General features: G+C 45.0%; 4 protein-coding genes across 9 annotated transcripts in view; 2 read left to right on the top strand and 2 right to left on the bottom strand.

The window, feature by feature from the left end:
* Positions 1 to 1,582, bottom strand: part of MED19 (mediator complex subunit 19) — an 8,775-nt gene extending 7,193 nt beyond the window's left edge. For 2 of the 3 annotated variants that reach the window (XR_002830056.1, XM_023756574.1), the window contains exon 1: positions 1,225 to 1,531. Coding sequence is in view for 2 of the 3 variants with exons in the window: in XM_023756574.1 (XP_023612342.1) it covers positions 1,225 to 1,531 (307 nt within the window). In the remaining variant the exon portion in view is untranslated. Of the gene's footprint in view, positions 1 to 1,224 lie in introns of all 3 variants that reach the window. The other variant, XM_006091881.3, reaches the window with a different exon arrangement.
* Positions 1,465 to 9,052, top strand: TMX2 (thioredoxin related transmembrane protein 2). 4 transcript variants are annotated; one of them, XM_023756571.1, is made up of 9 exons: positions 1,465 to 1,601; positions 1,722 to 2,055; positions 5,910 to 5,970; positions 6,219 to 6,332; positions 6,591 to 6,667; positions 6,907 to 7,013; positions 7,191 to 7,256; positions 7,328 to 7,478; positions 8,228 to 9,052. In XM_023756571.1, exons 1-9 carry the CDS (start codon positions 1,549 to 1,551, stop codon positions 8,372 to 8,374), a joined length of 1,110 nt encoding a protein of 369 aa, XP_023612339.1. In that variant the 5' UTR covers positions 1,465 to 1,548; the 3' UTR covers positions 8,375 to 9,052. The 4 variants fall into 4 exon arrangements, with proteins under 4 accessions (XP_023612339.1, XP_014313993.1, XP_023612341.1 ...); XM_014458507.2 differs by lacking the exon at positions 1,465 to 1,601 and having other exon boundaries at positions 1,727 to 2,055; positions 7,349 to 7,478; XM_023756573.1 differs by lacking the exons at positions 1,465 to 1,601; positions 8,228 to 9,052 and having other exon boundaries at positions 1,728 to 2,055; positions 7,191 to 7,245; positions 7,349 to 7,441.
* A 185-nt stretch (positions 9,053 to 9,237) lies between these two features.
* SELENOH (selenoprotein H) lies at positions 9,238 to 11,293 on the top strand. The gene is given in 4 exon segments (XM_006091880.3): positions 9,238 to 9,759; positions 9,844 to 10,001; positions 10,105 to 10,234; positions 11,088 to 11,293. Coding segments are annotated over 3 exon segments (381 nt in total). The 5' UTR covers positions 9,238 to 9,637; the 3' UTR covers positions 10,206 to 10,234; positions 11,088 to 11,293.
* Positions 11,294 to 11,623: 330 nt separating this feature from the next.
* Positions 11,624 to 18,709, bottom strand: BTBD18 (BTB domain containing 18). The gene is made up of 2 exons (XM_006091879.3): positions 18,586 to 18,709; positions 11,624 to 14,028 (listed from the first exon to the last, which is right to left on the bottom strand). Exons 1-2 carry the CDS (start codon positions 18,707 to 18,709, stop codon positions 12,011 to 12,013), a joined length of 2,142 nt encoding a protein of 713 aa, XP_006091941.1. The 3' UTR covers positions 11,624 to 12,010.
* Between the last annotated feature and the right edge of the window lie 490 nt (positions 18,710 to 19,199).

Here is a 19,199-nt window from a genome sequence, read left to right as displayed (position 1 = left end):
GGGGGGGGGGGGGGGGGTGATGAAACAGAGAAAGAGAAAGAGATATTTGTTGTTCCACTTATTTATGTATTCATTGGTTGATTTTTGTATGTTCCCCTACTGAGGATTGAACCTTGGCATATGAGGATAATGTTCTAACCAGTTGAGCTACCCAGCCACAATACATGGTACCTCCCATTCTCTAGATATTTTTAGAAGCAGTACTCATCAGTTAAAAAAAAAAAACCTTCAATGATTTCCTATAGCCCTCAGGAAAGACCTCAAAATTCCTTTGGCACTCATGGTTAAACACATTTTACTATAACTTAGCTTTGGGACCTAGTCAACCATTAGTCCCCTATGCAAAATTTCTGATCCATCCAAATGGGTCTCCTAATGTCCTGAAAAAAACAAAAACACCCCTCATAGTGTTTCCTTTTAGGAAAACTAACCTAATTATAGGAAAAGTCTTCCTAATATTGTTCACCAATATAAATTCATCAAGGTCTAGCTCAAGTGACAACTTATTCTTGCTCTCATTTTGGATAATATTTTGAAAACCACCACGTAGTTCTTAATTGTATGTGAGGCATGACCACCAAATGAGATTGGCCTTGACAAGAAATATGGTCACTTTCCTTAAACTACATACTCTGCATCCCTAAGTAAAACAAGCTTCTTAAAAACAAGGACCAGACTTATTAATCTTGTTCCTCTTCTCATCATATGTCCTCCCCCCTTCTACCTACACACTCAACATTTGCCCAAAACATATATTCAATATCTGTCAACTGATAGGTAAAGTCAGAATAGGTAAGGTTAGTGGTAGACACCAACCAATAACTAACCAAAGGAAAGTTCTATGCTTCAGCCTGTGTTTTAGTTTTTTCAACTATAAAATGTAGATAACAATGCCTACCTCAGGGGGCTGTTCTATATATTATGTTACACATATAGAACTGCGTTATGAACTTCAAATTACTGTACCAATACCCATTATTATTTCTCTTAATTCTTGATGTAGCAGAACTTGGGATGAACTAAAAGGCATTTTGGAGCCATGTTCAAAATGACTCTTGATTCCATCTCCTCAAACTTGTTACACGGAGGCCTTTCAACTTAGAGCTCCCGGGTTCTGGCACGAGTTGCCTAGGTTACCTGGCACCTCCGCCACCCGGTTAACAATCACGCCCATCACCCCCTCGTTATGACCTGATTGGCTGACTGGCCAGGCCCAGCACTCACCTGGCAGTTCCCGCATTAGGTAGAAGGGACCGCAACCAGCTGCTGACTTGTCAGCACCGGGCGGGGCCGTGGCCGCGGTGGGGGGCGGAGCCGTGCCGGGCCCCCCGCCTGGAGGAGGAGGAGGCGGGGGTGGAGGTTTTCCTGGTCCGAAGCCGAGTGCGGTTGGGGGCGGGGGTGGGTCAGCCTGAGCTCCGAACAGCGCCGTGAAATTCTCCATCTTTCCTTCTGCCCCAGCGCTGTCCTGGTGTCTGGCGCTAGTGGTTTTCATTGGACAATCCTTTTCCGGCGTACCGTCCTCTTCCTCCATGAGCCACTGATCATTGGATGCCTCGGGGCCTGCCTACCTCGTTCCGGCAACTACTTCCGTCGCTTTATGAGTGCGTACAGGAAGTACTAGCTAACCTTATTCCCCGGCCATAGTCGCATATCCAATAAAATGACTTAGATGGAAAAGCGACAGCTAGATTGACCAATAAAGTATCATATACCTTTTTCAGTGCGTACCGTAGCGTCCAATCAGAAATCGACTTTTGGTCCAGAGGCGGTGCATCCACGACTCGGCCCACTGGAAGTCTCAATGGTGGAAGAGGCGGGGCCAGGCCGACGGACACCCGAGAGCGGCCTGCGCCGCCGGCCAAGAAGATGGCGGTCCTGGCACCTTTGATTGCATTGGTGTATTCGGTGCCGCGCCTTTCACGATGGCTGGCCCGACCTTACTACCTTCTTTCAGCCCTGCTCTCTGCTGCCTTCCTACTCGTGAGGAAGCTGCCCCCGCTCTGTCACACTCTCCCCACGCAACGCGAAGACGGCAACCCGTGTGACTTTGACTGGGTGAGCGATCCCCGCCTTAGCACCCCGCGACCTTGACGGTCCCTTTCTCTGTGGTTGCATCCGAGATTCCGCGCCTGTAGCGGGCTTACCATTAACGTATAGGGCCTGGGCCGTAATCGAGTCTAAACCTCTTGGTGTTTGATGAAGACGGTAAACACGGTTAGCCTGCACGACAGCCAGACCCCAATCTGCGTGTGTGAGTGCAGCCGCCCACAGTGCGGCTCACCTGTAAAGCCTCCCAGAGCCTTTGAGATGCACAAGGAGTCGTGTTCCCGTTCTGCCGGTGGGGACGTTGATCTCGGCGTGATGAGGCGGCTTGTCCAAGGTCACACGATTAGGACCTGAAACCATGCTCCCGGCCGTATTACCTACACACTCTTACCACCCGCTTCTCAATGCACACCACATGCTACGAGCTATGCTGCATTCGGAGGATGCAGAAATGAATACAGTGGTTACACCAGTCGGAAAGGAATTGTAAAAAACACACCGAAGAGAAATCTTCCTGAGTAGGGGTGCAGGGAGCGCCCAGACAGACCAGCCGAAGCTCTGGGCCCTCTGCTGGATGGCAGCATCTGTTTCTGAGGAAGGAGGGCCATCCCGAGTGTTGATCTTTTTTCCAAAAAATGAGTCTTGACCTTTAGCAGAGCCCACTCCCTTACTTTTATCCTCCATCCCTTGTTTACTCTTTAATATTTCCTTTGTCCTTTCCCAGACCATTCTAGTAATTAGCTTAAGGGTAGCCATGCTACTTCAAAAGATCCTATTTTTATCTGATAATCCTATATTACTTTCACCAAAATGGGACTAAAAAATATAACGGATATTACTAAAGATTTTACTAAAGAGGTAGCTTAAAACTCTGGCTTATAGTGTCCTTAACAAAGAACAGTAAAATTGTGGAGAAATGACTAGACACAGAAGTTTTAGGCTTCCAAGAGGCGACTAACTATAGGAAGATAAACTAATGGTATATAAAGTCTAGTTTGTTATATAGATTCCTCTGGTGCTGTCTTCAAGCTAATAGGGATTAAGGTTATCTCCCTTGATTAACTTTTGTCCTTCCTGGTAGAGTGGGTTGCAGCGGTTCTCAACCTGTGGGTCGCGACCATCGGAAAACACACATAGCATATCAGATATTTACATTACGATTCATAACAGTAGCAACATTACAGTTATGAAGTAGCAACGGAAATAATTTTATGGTTGGGGGTCACCACAACATGAACTGTATTTTTTTTTCTTTTTTTTCATTCTTTTTTTTTTTTTTTAAATATGTTTTATTGATTTCTTACAGAGAGGAAGGGAGAGGGATAGAGAGTTAGAAACATCGATGAGAGAGAAACATCGATCAGCTGCCTCCTGCACATCCCCCACGGGGGCTGCGCCCGCAACCAGGGTACATGCCCTTGACCGGAATTGAACCCGGGACCCTTCAGTCTGCAGGCCGACGCTCTATCCACTGAGCCAAACCAGTCAGGGCGAGGAACTGTATTAAAGGGTCGCGGCATTAGGAAGGTTGAGAACCACTGGGTTAGAGGGACACCTTTGAAACTTTATATCTTGCTTTTAGACAAATGGGTTGGGCTTTTTTTAGTATTTAGTTCTCAATTGCCTTTAGGCTCAAAAGAATCCTTCAGCCAAAGTGGCATATTTTGGGCCGTCATATTCTGCTACCATTCAGTATCCTCTCAACTTATGTGTATGTTTGAAAATGTCCATAATAAAAAAGTTTAAAAACAATGAGCAAACAAGCAGAACAATCAAAAAGGCTCTGCTTCATATACTTAGTCTGGAATCCAGTCTCATACTGTCTTCAATTTGTGGACTTACGGTCATCCCAGGATCATCCAGCCAGCAGATGAAGAAAGAGACCTGGAATGCAAGGACACACCCTTTCTTACTGCCTGTGTGCAACAGGGACACATCACTTCACTCACATTCCATTCAGAAGTGCTAAGGAGACAGTCTAGCTGCAGTTTGCCCAGAGTGTACATAGCTAGTCTTTGCTATAGAGCCAGAATATTTCTGTTAGTCCTATCGTTGTCTCCTGATTGACCACAGTTCCCTTTTTAAATCCATCTTTCCACAATTTTAAGCCTCAATTCTAACCAATTTCTTTTTTTTAAAATCCTAACCCGAGGATATTTTTCCATTGATTTTTAGGGAGAGTGGAAGAGAGAGGGAAAGGCAGAGAGAAATATCGATATGAGAGAAACACACACTTGGTTGCCTCCTGCTTGAGTGTGGCTCTTCCATGAAATACCACGTGCGGGTGTGAACTTACAGTGTGATTGAAGCTTTGTGGCCCATGTGCAGAAGTCGGTATTTTGTGGAAGAGGCACACTCAAGGGGCCAAAGAGCCGCAGTTTGCCGACCACTGGGCTAACCCAATTTCATTTGGGAAAACTCTTCCTCATTTCTTTAAAAAAAAAAAAAAATATATATTTTTTTTTATTGATTTTTTACAGAGAGGAAGGGAGAGGGATAGAGAGTTAGAAACATCAATGAGAGAGAAACATCGATCAGCTGCCTCCTGCACGCCCCCTACTGGGGATGTGCCCACAGCCAAGATATATGCCCTTGACCGGAATCGAACCTGGGACCCTTGAGCCCGCAGGCCAATGCTCTATCCACTGAGCCAAATGGGTTAGGTCAACTCTTCCTCATTTCTGCTCAGGTATATGTATAAGGTCTATCATCTTCCCTAATTTCCACTTTACGTAGCCATTTCTAAATCCAGTAAGTTACTTTTTGTTGGAAATTGAGGCTAAAAACCTAAGTCTCTGACTCCCAGCTGTAAATCACAGTTGATTGGTTCTGTCTGACATTGATTTGCCCCCTGCATTATAAACAGAAAGGTAAACAAAGGTATGAAAGGCCTCAGACCATCTAATTTATAGTTGCCCTCCTCTCATGCTCTCTTTCACTTGGTCATTGTTATTCTTCATTGCAGTTATTACTCTTTTAAATTACTTATTTCTTTGTCATGATTATTGTCTTTCTCACTTTGCTCACTTGGCGCTTACATTCTAGAACAGTGATGGCGAACCTTTTGAGCTCGGCGTGTCAGCATTTTGAAAAACCCTAACTTAACTCTGGTGCCTTGTCACATATAGAAATTTTTTGATATTTGCAACCATAGTAAAACAAAGATTTATATTTTTGATATTTATTTTATATATTTAAATGCCATCTAACAAAGAAAAGTCAACCAAAAAAATGAGTTCGCGTGTCACCTCTGACACGCGTGTCATAGGTTCGCCATCACTGTTCTAGAATGTGAGAAAGAACCATAAGCCAAGGATACTGAAAAGGGCCTTGGGAGCTCTGAAATGCTTCCTTCAGCTTTCAGGTTATATTAAAGGTGCATGATTATTACTGTGAATATTAGATGAAGAGGAATAATTTAACTTAAGCAAAACCAAATAAAGTAAATAACCATATATTGTATGAATGTAATATTACAAGAAAGTCTTCCTGGAAAAGTTTCATTTTCCCAGGATCACAGAATTGGTTGTAATTTCTCACAGTTTTATTCCATGTTATACTTTATACAACCGTTTTATATCCATTATCATTTAATCTTTATCATAGCATTTTGAGGTAGACGTTCAGTGGAGGAAACCAAAGCTCAGCAGTTGATACGCTGAAAGGCACCAGCCAGTTTGTGGCAGGGTTAGAACTTGAACCTAGATCTTCTGACTGGTGTTTTTCCCACTACGCCTTAGCGTAGCTATTTATTGTTATCATTCCCTTTTTGGATCTCTGTTGGGTTTTGTTCCATATTGGTGCCTTTACCCACCCAAATTATCTCTGCTGATGGCATTTCTGCCACTCTGATTCTGTTGCAGAGAGAAATAGAGATCCTGATGTTTCTCAGTGCCATCGTGATGATGAAGAACCGCAGGTCCAGTAAGTCTAGCCTGTTTCTCTGTCTCCCAGGGGTAGGCCTAAAGCCCTTCGGAGGTGTTTTCATTCATGTTATGAGAGAGGCATCACTTACTGTACCAGTCCCTCATTCCATGCCAACACTGAATTTGATCTTGGACTTTTATCCCCCTCCCCCACTCTCCCATTTCAAAGTATTCCAGGAAGAGGGACAAAGAATGGGATATAGGAGCTTGCTGCCTAGCCTGACCCGTGACATCTTTGTGTTTCAGTCACTGTGGAGCAACATATAGGCAACATCTTCATGTTCAGTAAAGTGGCCAATGCAATTCTTTTCTTCCGCCTGGATATTCGCATGGGCCTGCTTTACATCACACTCTGCATAGGTAAGGAGACTACAAGACTTGGTTGGAACCAAATCCAAACCAGTTTCTCCATAGTCTTCTTCCATACCTGTTCCTAATTATGTGTGTAGCTCAGACGGTATGAATCTAGAGACTTTAAGAGGAAGGGAATGTGTCAGTGGTCTATATATGTCCACAAAGTGTGTTCTTTGGTGCTTGAAGTCTTTGATTTGGTTTGAAAGTAAATCCTTGCCCAAGGCCTTATTTGTTTCCTTCAACATATTTTTTTCCTGTGTTTAGTGTTCCTGATGACATGCAAGCCTCCCCTGTACATGGGCCCTGAGTACATCAAGTACTTCAACGATAAAACCATTGATGTGAGTGATCATCCTCCCTCCCATTTCTTGGGTCTATTGTGGGTAAATTTGTAGTTGTGCACCCTACTCACTAGGAGGAGCACCTGGGCTTCAGAATGGAAGTCAGGGATACTTGGTTCATCATGGGAGCTAAGGGAGGCAGAGAGGGGAAGCCCTGATGAGGAATTAAGACGCTAAGGTCTGAACCTTTCCAGGAGCCTGTGTGATCCAGCTCACTGTTTCTTCCCTGTGTGTGGCAGGAAGAGCTGGAGCGGGACAAGAGGGTCACTTGGATTGTGGAGTTCTTTGCCAATTGGTCTAATGACTGCCAATCATTTGCTCCAATCTACGCTGACCTCTCCCTCAAGTGAGTGGTGCAAAGGGAGGGATGATGGGAATTGAGAGGCTGTACCTTCCCTCTCATTGTTTTTTGGCCTTAATTTTTGTACATTGCAACCAAGGCATCTCCTCCAATAGCTGTACTTCAACTTCCCTTGATCCATTCTTTCTTCTTACACTATGTTAAATAATATATCCTTCTCAGGTACAACTGTACAGGGCTAAATTTTGGGAAGGTGGACGTTGGACGCTACACTGATGTTAGTAAACGGTATGTGAGGGCCTGGGGAGAAGGTGTAAACAGGGAATCACTTCGAGCGATGTATACACATGCATTTACAGAGTACTTTCTGGGTCCTGTAGGTACAAAGTGAGCACATCCCCCCTTACCAAGCAGCTTCCTACCCTGATCCTGTTCCAAGGTGGCAAGGAAGTCATGCGGCGGCCACAGATTGATAAGAAAGGACGAGCTGTCTCTTGGACTTTCTCTGAGGTACAGGAAAGAGTGGGCAAGTGGTTTGGAGAAGCATATGGGACAGTAGGTGGTCTTTGAAACCCAACCTGAGTTGGATTCCTAGCTCTACCACTTACCCACAATGTGGACTAGTTATTAGACCTCATTCATGAATTCACTCAGCAAATTTATATTATGCTTCTCCTGCTAGTACTGGGAAATTATTAGTTAAGATTCAGTCTTAAAGGACCTGTATCTATAGTCTGTAGCCCCTAGGTTCCTTAGCAGTAAATTGGAGACAGTAATACCTGGCTCATGGGGTTGTTTTGCAGATTACATTATTTATTTATTTTTTTAAAATATATTTTATTGATTTCTTACAGAGAGGAAGGGAGAGGGATAGAGAGTTAGAAACATCGATGAGAGAGAAACATCGATCAGCTGCCTCCTGCACATCTCCCACTGGGGATGTGTTCGCAACCCAGGTACATGCCCTTGACCGGAATCGAACCTGGGACCTTTCAGTCCACAGGCTGACGCTCTATCCACTGAGCCAAACCGGTTTCGGCTGCAGATTACATTATTATGTAGCTATAATTCTTGGCACAGTGATTGGCATATAATAGGTGCTTAAGTATTAGTTGACTTTTAGGTACCCATAAAAGAGATTCAGATTAGAGTAAATTTCTGTGCTTTGCTTCCTCTTTTCCTAAACTGTGCCTAAATACTTATTTCCCAGACGCCGAACTCTCCCCCGCAACCCTGACCTCTGCATCTCTTTTGTGCAGGAGAATGTGATCCGAGAATTCAGCTTGAATGAACTGTATCAGCGGTCCAAGAAGCAATGGAAGACTGGGGATAATATTCCCGAGGAGCAATCTGTGGCCCCAACCCCCACAGCAGTGCCAAATGGGGAAAGCAAGAAGGACAAATAGGTTTCCTGCCTCATTAGTGCTTCCTTCTGGTCAATCCTAGGCACCTTTGAAGCCCTGCCCCTACTGTAACCACAGCCTTGCCTGAGTGAGGCTTCGCCTTTTATTTATGTTTTCCCTGTTTGGCTGTGCCTGGGTGGTGCAGGGTGCTGCTTCTGATTTTAAAGAGGCATCCAGGGAATTGACAGGCACACTCCAGGAACCACGCCTGGGGCCAACTCTTTCACTGGAGGAAGGGAGAGATCTCATGTAATGGAAGAGGAAATGCTTTCCCTCCAAGCTTGGAGTGCTGCCCTCCACTCACACATCTCCACCATGTTGTTTTTCAGTATTCCTTACTGGACTTACAGACTACTTATAGTAGGTTAATCCCTAACAAGATGCCGGGGTACAGAGTCTGCACTAAAAATTTTCCCTCAAGGACCCTTACTTTAGGCCCCCTGGCTTGATCTTTGGCCTTCATTAAAAATAAACCTAGTTTTGTTACTCATCCCCAAGGACAAACCTTTGACCACAATATGGAGGTTGGGAGGAAAGGGAATAGAAGTTTGAGACCTTCCTTTGTGGGGTCAGCCCGGAAGAGAGACCTAGGGCTGGATTGGGGTTTCCTCTTACCTTCCAAACTACTCTCCCACACCCAGTTGATGGTTTTCCATAATAAAGACACTGGGATTTCCTTTTGTTTGCGCCTCTGTGTATTAAAAACCAGGCAACTGCAAATGAATTGCTTAATTTCTTCGCAACTTCAAAGGCCATTCTCATTAGTTTCACCAAATGCCAATCATTGGTACTCAGGATTGGGGAGCGTTGGGGAAGAAGTTTCCTTAAATCCAGAGTTTGGGTCGCATCCCGTTAAATTGTAGTCTCTGCTTGGGTTAGGTCCCAGGGAAGCGGTTTTAATTGCGGGGGGGGGGGGGGTGTCGAGTTCATTATGACTATTTAGCCGCTCGTGCGGTTAAAGAAAAACCTGAAACCAGGATTGATTTTAGAGCTACCTAGTCCCTGTCCCTGCTGTGCCTCATGAATTCACCAAGCAGATTTGTATCAGGCGCAGGTGGTTAGGTCTGGTGCTCCCCCTACCCAGCGTGCAGAGCGGCTGTGCCCGGAGGTCCCGCCCCCGACCACGTGGGCCACGCTTTCCGCTGCTGGCGGGAGGTTTTGTTCTAGGAGCGGAGTGTTTGGCCTGCGGTTTGGAGCTCGCAGAGGGGTCGTCCGCTGCTCCGTGGCCGCGACTCCACCCTGTTCCCGGGCCGGCTTCCAGGCACCATGGCTTCCCGCGGGAGGAAGCGGAAGGCCGAGGCGGCGGTGGCCGCGGCAGCTGAGAAGCAGGAGAAGCTGGCTGGCGGCCAGAAGGAGGTGGAGGAGGCGACGGTCGTTATCGAGCATTGGTGAGGCGCCCGGGGCGTCTCCGAGGGGCGGGGGGGGGGGGGCGGAAAGGGTTCCCGCACCCCGAACCCTGGTCTCTGACCCCCCCCGTCTCCTAAAACGAATTGAACCGGGTACGGGCGCAACCCCCCGGCCCTGAACCAAGGGCTGCGCCTGGAGGCCCCGGAGCTCCCGGTGAAGGTGAACCCTGCCAAGGCCCGGAGGGGCAGCTTCGAGGTGACGCTGCTGCGCCCGGACGGCAGCAGTGAGTGGGGACCCGGGGCTGGGAGGGGGGCATGGTTCGGAGGACAGGAAGGGCTGGGCTCATGGCGGGGGAGAGAGTAACGTCGCCTCCGGTCCTTCCCCAGGTGCGGAGCTCTGGACTGGGATTAAGAAGGGGCCCCCACGCAAACTCAAGTTCCCTGAGCCGCAAGAAGTCGTGGAGAAGCTGAAGAAGTACCTTCCGTAGGAGGCTTGGGCTGAAATCCTCATGCTGAGGTTTGAAATGGGGGCGACGGTCTAGGGAGGGATTGGGCTGATCTCGGTGTGGATATTTATTTTCGAAGCAACTGTTACCCCGCGTTTCACAGAGGAGCTACATTTTATTTTTCATAACGCTTTAACTGTTAGTATTTCCTCTATTGGGAATACCTCTTTCCCTTTATATTGGTGGGAAAAACTGCACCCAGCAATTTTTTTTTTCTTTTTTACTGTTTTCTATCTAGTGTGCCCTTTACAAATTCCAGGTTTTATTTCATAATCTAAGTTCTAAGACTTGGCTCAAAGGCAATTGTAAATGATTTATAGAAATGCAATTTATGTCCTTTGAAGGTGCAGTTAAGTATTGTCCTGAGGGTATGGGCTGGTTTTGTAAAAAATTTCATTTTCCACACCCCTGGTGGTGTATTGAATCTTTGAAGTGGATTGTAAATCCTACCAGTATCCTCATTTATGAGTTCAACAAAATCACTGACACGTGTGTGTTTGTATGGGTTGTGATTCCCCCTTTTATTGGCAAAAATTTTTGTATAACTTCATGCATACTTACCCCAACCCTCTTGTTTTTTGTTCCTAGTAGGGTCTTTCTATTAATAGTCCCATATGGTAACACTTCATTACTGTACTCTTAGTCACTTAAACTTGTCCTTGTCTTCATATCTAGTGGTTCATACAGTGCTTTCATATGTCATAGGTATGTGCCTCATAACCTTGATATGTTGAGATGTGGGAGGAGGATGCAATCCTTGAGCTCTCCTGAGTCTTTGGGTTCAAGGATAGAGGAACACGCCTTCCTCAGGCTATATGATTGCCTAGATCTCTTTTCTAACATTTTTTTCTCTCATTTTCACAGCTTTCTGTTCCTGGTGATGTTGGAACATTTATGACGGGACATGGCCAAACTACAGTTATGTGCCTGAAGCTATAGTTTCTTCCCCTGCAGAATTGATGGTTCAGTTGTGAGGCAACACTCTAGTAAGGCATTGAAAAGTTCTTGGATTTGGTTTAATAAAAGTTGAAATAAAGTTCTTGACTAATAAAGTTAAAATTATATGGTAAGGGATGAAAGCCAACCTTATGGGATTGGTCCCCTTTGTATTTTTCATAGCCTAAAGTCACCAGTTAACTTGAAACTCCTAGGGTGTCTGGTAGACCATGTGAAATATTTGTAAAAACTTTGGGGGAAAATAACTTTTTTTAAAGCTACTATCTTGGAAGTGATGACCTGACCATCCAGTGGCTTGGAACTGGTCATTTCTTGGTCTTCCTGGCCCCTGCAGAGATTTTGGCTAGACTTTCCAAACTGGGAATAAATAAGCCCCACATATAAGGTGCTGGACAATGTCCTCTCACTCCCATACACTTTTGTGTCCCACTGCAGCATCGCTTCACACCTTCTGGAACATTTTCTCTGACAGAACTACTGCAGAGGATGTACTTAATTTTTCCTGAATTCTCTGGAAGACCTGGCCTTGGCTGTTACCTATGAACCACTAGAGTTGGAGACCTCATAGTTTATTATTCTACTTATTTGTAACTGGGAAGTAGATTAAAAGGAACGAAGAAGGTTTAAGTTCATAATTTTCTACCCATGGTACTAAATTTCTGCCCAGCTCCCAAAACCTGGGGAGGGGAAAGCATGGCCTAAGGAGAGCAAGGGGAATGCCTGCCTCTCGTGCTGAGAGGGCAGACATGTGCTAGCTTCTCTGCCAATACCACTTTTGCTAGCCAACATTTCCCATCCTCCCAGTGCCCCTGAACTGCCTTCCCTATCCACTAGGTTAGTATATCTACCTCTGTTTCTGACTCTGAGGAAGGGTCTGGCCATATGGAGGGAATACTGGTAGGTACTAGCTTCCCCTCTGCTATCCAGTCTACCACATCAATCTCTTCCTCTTCAGAGCTGGCAGAAGGTAGGTCTAACAGCTCAGAGTTGCTAAGTACCTCCTTGCCTGGTTCTGGGGCAGGGTATAACACCTCTTCCATAGTTAGGGATACTTCCAGCCCTGTCTCTACCCAGTTAGAACAGGGAGGTAAGAGGTCCCCATAGGACCTTTGGGGAAGGTCAAGGGAGTCAATGTGAAGAAGTTTGTCCCCCTGACCATCCAGTGGCATGGAACTGGTAATTTCTTGGTCTTGATTCCAAGAGTGTCCTACAGAAAGCATCTCCCCTTCACTAATCTTGGAGGGCATGACAAGGGGGCTAAAGGGTTCAATTGGCTCTTTGTTCTCACCCACAGGTTCCTTTTCTAATCCAGTTAGCTCTCTGGGCCAGAGTTCCATGCCTGGTAAATACCATCCTTCCCCTTCGATCCAATTCTTCCCTGTTTCTGTCAAGTGATAACTAGGGGTCCTGCAGCCCTCAGCTTCAGGACTCTCCAGAGATACTGTAGGTGGCTCAATGTCTGAGCCACATAGCATGAAGTCCAGGATCTCCTCCAGCTCACTGGTGGCAGCAACACTTGTGATTCGGTACTCCTCGGCTTCACAGGGCTGTTCTAGCAGGGCTGTGTCAAATGCATATGGCTCTGTGCAGTCAATATCGAATCCAGGTTCCTTCCCTACCAGCTCTGGACTGGATCCAAACTCAGACTTCACTACTGGGTGGTCTGGGGAGCGGCTAGCAGAGAGCAGAATGTCTTGTAGCTTACAGGACACAGGGGAATCCTGACACAGGTCTATTCTAGTAGATGACATTTCCTGCTGGTTAACTGAGGATGCCTGAATTCCTGGAGGCTCTTCTGAGTCTCCAGGTTCTGGGACACGAGGGCTATCTTTAGAGGTTTTGAGGGGAGGTTCTTGTACCACTTCCCAGCAGGTCCCATTAACAGTCTTCCTAAGCTTCACTCTCCCAACCTGCCCCTCTTCTGCAGAGTCTAAGTTAGGTGCCCTGACTTCAGGGCTCCATTTCTTACTCCCACCCATTTTTCCTAGACCAGATGGGCTTGAGGTGCTTTGTAGAGGACTAGCTCTCCCTGGTGTGTGCTTGTCCTCTAGCACTTCTTTCTTTATACTCTTTTGTCGCCAAAGACGCCGGCCAGGGGTTGCTGGCACTGAGCTGGATCCACTTAAAATGCTGGAAGGCTTGGATGTACAGACATCAGGTGATGGCTTTGAACGACTCAGCCTGATCTTTCTGGGCAATAGTCGCTTATCCACAGAGGGGTACAAGCTGGGTGGGGAAAGCTCTGTAGGACCAAGGGCAGGGTCACTCTTATTTTCTTTAGATCCCTGACTGTGGCTTGATGGCGAAGAGCTTTCTTCTTCCGGAACTGGGCAGGCTCTGGCCTTCCTCTTGAGCAGGAGAGTGCCAGATAAGTTCCCTGCATTCTGTTGGTTGCTCTTGTCCTGGGGCCCTTCGTCCTTCCCTGACAACTTCAATCTCACTGCCCCAAGAGGACAAGGAGTCTGGGTAACAGGCAGTGGAGTAGGGCAGTGGCTGGATGCCACCACCCTGGCAGAGATTGGTGCAGCACTTGGAGGTTGTAAGCACTCCCGGTTCAGTCTTCGGCCCTGAGGGGCCTTTACTAACTTCCCACCTTCTAGCTGAAGGGATTCTAGCTCAGATATGCAGAGCTGACGGGCAGCAGAAAGCACATCTTGGGCTTCTTCCAGAGATACTTCCATTTCTGAGGTATACAGGAAGTCCACCAGCTTCCTAAGTGTTGTGATCTTCAGGCCCCCCAGCTCCAGCACCACCTTACAACCCTGAGCTGGCCTCTCCTGCTCCAGGCGCTTTGTGAAGAAGGGGCTGCAGGCAGACAGGATACAGCAATGGGCTGGGACTACCTCACCTGGAGGGAAACCCAAACACTTGGTTATCTCACGCAGGCTGGCATGTTCATGAGCTAAGCACAGATACTACTACTGAAATGTGTTGCCCCTTCTCTCAGTTTCCCTCCATGGAAGTTCAAGGTGCCTTCCTGGAACCTTGAGCTATTACTTAGCTAACTAAAAATCTAGTTTGGACATTACTTTTTTCAAAAAGCCTTCCCCCTCTCTACCCCATGTGTGGGTTTGGTGCTCCTGAACACAGAGATGTATTCTGCAGCTATCATAGATAGCACTTAGCAATCTGTATTGTCCACCTTCACAATGTAAGGACTGGCTGTCTTACTGCAGTATACCCAATGCTTGACAAAGTAGGAGATCAAATACTTGCTGAATAAATTTTTGTGACTCACACAAATGTAAAAAATTATAGAAGCTGCTTGTGGTCTAATAGAAAGGGCATGACCTTTGGATATGTACACTCAGAGCTCAATTCTCTCCTGAGCTCTATCTACTGCCTAATAGGCAGTGGTCTGTCCTGAGCCACCTTCTCACTTTATGGGCACTTCCTGGGCAATCTCAGTCTCTCCAATGGCTTCAAATACCAAAGGCTTGCCAATGACATCACCAAAACTGTTTATTTCAAAATAAAGTATCACATTCACCCAGTTGTTCAAACCTGAGCACTAGACGTTACCTTTCATTCTTCCTTTTCCCCTACCTACTGCATTTAATCAATTTTTTAAAAATATATTTTTATTGATTTCAGAGAGGAAGGGAGAGAGATAGAAACATCAATGATGAGAATCATTGATCGGCTGCTTCCTGCACACTCCTTACTGGGGATCGAGCCCGCAACCTGGGCATGTGCCCTTGATCGGAATCGAACCTGGACCCTTCATTCCACAGGTCAATTCTCTATCCACAGAGCCACACCAACTAGAGCTAAGCATTAATTTTTTTAAAGCAAATCGTTTTTGAGTCATTATATGCCAAGTATTATTCTAAGGGTTTTACCAGTATTCATTTCATCTTCACCAGACCCCTATGAAGTAGCTTTGTTATTACAGATGAGTAAATTTTGGCATAAATAATGTGCCCACAATTATGTTAGTAAGTAGCAAAAAAAAGATTTGTACTGGGGGGTGGGGAATGGGGCTGATTACAGAATCTATACTCTTAACTGCAGGAAGTTTTATTTTTATTATTTATTTTTTTTTAATATATTTTATTGATTTTTTACAGAGAGGAAGAGAGAGGGATAGAGAGTCAGAAACATCGATGAGAGAGAAACATCGACCAGCTGCCTCCTGCACATCCCCCACTGGGGGTGTGCCCGCAACCAACGTACATGCCCCCGACCGGAATCGAACCCGGGACCCCTCAGTCCGCAGGCCGACGCTCCATCCACTGAGCCAAACCGGTTTCGGCTGCAGGAAGTTTTAAAAATTCTTTTTAATAGCTCAAAAGCCAGAAATTTCTCTCTACTCAATATCTTAGTTCAGGCCACTATCCCCTCTCTTCTGGATTACAAAACAGTCTCCTATCTGGGCCCATGAGTAATCCAATAATTCTTACACAGCTTGAGTGCTGTTTCTAAAAGGTATCTGATCATGACCTTAAAACCTATAAATGCAGCCCTGGCCGGTTTCGCTCAGTGGATAGAGCGTCAGCCTGCGGACTGAAGGGTCCCGGGTTCGATTCCAGTCAAGGGCATGTACCTTGCTGGCGGGCACATCCCCAGTGGGGGGTGTGCAGGAGGCAGCTGATGGATGTTTCTCTCTCATCGATGTTTCTAACTCTCTATCCCTCTCCCTCTCCCTTCCTCTGTGAAAAATCAATAAAATATATTAAAAAACAAACAAAACAAAAACACACACCTATAAATGCAATTCCCAATGTTCTGAGGACAAGACCTACTTCCTTTGTATAACACTTCAGACCTCACATGGCTGCTGCTAATTTCTCTAGTAATATTTCTGGTCACTTCCTGTAGTCTGCACTCTAGCTATAAGGAGCCACTCACAAATCACTGGTCCCATCTCTAACTCTCTGTATATTCTGTTCTTTTTGCCTGGGGAAAACCTTTCCTCACTTCCTCCTTCTTCTGTTTGTCCGTCAGACCTCACTATAGGGGGTTACTTCTAAGAAAATCTCCCTAATCCCCATTCCCCAAACTCCTCAAGCCTGTAAAGGATGCTTCTATATCAGCCAATAGTTACCCCAATATGTTATCAAACTACACAGTTACCCTAACTCACGCCCATGGGAACACCTGTCCCTCCGGCCTCTACCCAAATACACTGGTTATTTGAGTGTCTTCCCTTATATGATTTCCTTTTGAGGAAGGACTTTTATCTTTACATATACTGTATGCCCATGCCAGTATAGTGCACTAGCATACAATAGGTAACTGATACCTTTTTTGTTTATTCTGAATTAAGGAATGAATCCCAACTCTGCACTTACTAAGAGAACAAACAGGCAAGTCACTTCATTCTCTGGGCCTCAATTCATTCACCTTATATATAACATTATTTATTTCACAAGGCTGTTATAAGAGACATACACTGTAGAATATATACTGTGTAAACTGTAGAGTGCTATACAATATTGGTTGTCAAAATCCTTTTTTATAAATGAAACTGAGCTCCAGAGAAATGAAGTTACTTGCCCATTTGTCACTTAGTTACTAAGTAAAAAGCTAGAATATAAACTGACTCCTAATATTAGGCCTTTCCCAGGCTCAACCTCATGCTGATTTGACATTTCAAATGTAAAGGGAAGAGGTGGAAATAAGGTATATATACAGGGGTGACCAAAAGCTGGTTTACAATTGTGAGTATGCCAAACACAGCTTAGTTTTGTATCATTTATTAGAGTCCCGGTGCATGGATTTGTGCACGGGGGGAAATGGGGGACCCTCAGCCTGGCCTGCACCCTTTTGCAATCCGGGACCCCTCAGGGGATGTAACAGTGTGCCAAGTGGCAGGCGGCCAGGAAGGAGCCCGAGCCAGGGCTGGGCACCACTCCCACTCATGCTGGCCTGCTGCACCTGCTTGCTGATCAGTAGCACTGCCTCTGAGTCGGGAGAGGCTCCTGCCACTACAGCTGCTCTCACCAGCTGTGAGCCTGGTTTCTGGCTGAGTGGTGCTCCCCCTGTGGGAGCACACTGACCACCAGGGGGCAGCTCCTGCATTTCTCCCTGGTGATCAGTGCGTGTTGTAGCGACTGGTCAACCGGTCATTCCAGTCGTTTGGTCATAACGGTCGTTTAGGCTTTTATATGTATATATATAGATTCTTGTGTTATATATTTTTCTATATGAACAACTGTAAACCTACTTTTGTCTACCTCTGTATTTTAGGTCAAACAACAAAACCAACAATTTGAAGATAAGAATAAAAAAAGCAACAGGTTGGCAAGAAAAAGGGAAAATATGTAATAGTATCATCTAATATATTAAAAGCACTTTTCTAAGTGCTTTACATGTTAACTAAATATTCACAACCATCCCATTATATTATTCAAGTTTTATAGAATTTCTACACTTAAACTTTACAATTAATTATTATTATTATTTTTTGGTTAATCCTCACCTGAGGGTATTTTTCCATTGATCTTTCAGAGAGAGTGGAAGGGAAGGAAAGACAGAAACACATTGATTGGTTGCCTCCTGCATGTGGGCCAGGGAGGAGCCTGCAACCGAGGTACGTGCCCTTGACCAGAATTCAACCTGGGACCCTTTGATCTGAAGGCTGATGCTCTATCCACTCAAACTGGCTAGGGCTAATTTCATTTTTCAGAGAAAAATGTCTCATTTTCACTCTTGCAAATATAACTGTCCTAGAAAACAAACAGCTCTTTACCAAATAGCTTACAGTGCTCAAAGGCAAGAACACTTTTTTTTTTCCTGGTCTTGTCCTCCTCTCCCTGGTTCTAAAGTCTTTTTTATCTTATTCTATGGTGAGTTTTCAATTGAGTCCCCACTACAGTAAGTTCTCAATGTCATTGATAGGTTTTTAGAAACTGCAACTTTAAGCGAAATGACTATAAAGAAACTAATTTTACCATAGGCTAGTGATGTAAACAAGAGTTAAGTTTCTAAGCATATTTCTGGTCACAAAAATGTCACCAAGCTATTAAATAAGGAACAACCAAAACACTTACAGTATTAAACATTGTAATAAATGTGAGGTATATGTACAGTTAACAACGATTAATAAAAGTCAGATAATTATTTTCCAACCTGCTTATTCTACTTTAGGGTTGTAGGTGGCCAAATCCTATAAGGCAGCTCAAGGCAGGAACCAACCTTGGACAAACACCCTTCCCTTATAGGGTGCACTCACAAACATACTCTTATACCCACTCAGACTGGGACAACTCAGACATGCTAATTCACCTAACATACACATCTTTGGGATGTGGAAGGAAACTAGTACCCGGGCATTGGGAGAAAGTGCAAAATCCACACCCACAGTGGCCCTATCTGGGAATCAATAGTATTTTCCTCATTAATGTAATAAAGCAACATTGAACAAAACAATGTTATTTGAGGACCTGCTGCAGTCTCTTACCTTCGGCCTGCAGAAGGACATCACAGAATACCCCACTCTGTTGCTGGTGATACAGCTGTAGAAAAGCCAACCGGAGGAACCTGGAATTTCTGTATATGATTTTGGGACTGGCAGGAGAACACATGTTGGTCTATTAATAAAACTAGGTTTTCACAGATCAGATTCCTGTGGATAAAAGAACATACATTTCAGAACTATGTTTATACCTTTTTCTGTCTTTGAAATGGCAGGAAAATTTGAAAGTTGAGGATCCATAATTGTGCCAAGGTATTTCAAGAACGACTATCATAGTTGTTTCATGAGGGAGATACAAGATAAGTCTCAATTTGAATCTCAGGTAAATAACCTAACTTCTTTGAGTCTCACTTTTCTCATCTATGAAATGGAAATGATAACAGTAGTTACCTCTTAGGGTTGTTTTAAAGATTAAATGAGTCAATGCAGGTAAAATAGTACTGTGAGTGCCTGGCACATAATAACTATCACCCGCAAAATGGTAGCTATTTTCCTTGAACTTTCCTCATTCACAGTACCTATAGTTCTGACTACTCATATTCTTCCTGAGCACCACACTCCAGAGTTACATGGGTATAAGCCTCAATTTAACATTTAAG

The sequence above is a fragment of the Myotis lucifugus genome, unplaced genomic scaffold, assembly GCF_000147115.1.
Source record: "Myotis lucifugus unplaced genomic scaffold, Myoluc2.0 scaffold_97, whole genome shotgun sequence".
Taxonomy (NCBI): Eukaryota; Metazoa; Chordata; class Mammalia; order Chiroptera; family Vespertilionidae; genus Myotis; species Myotis lucifugus.
Note: the sequence above shows the minus strand (reverse complement) of the source record. Positions and strands in the feature narration are given on the sequence as shown.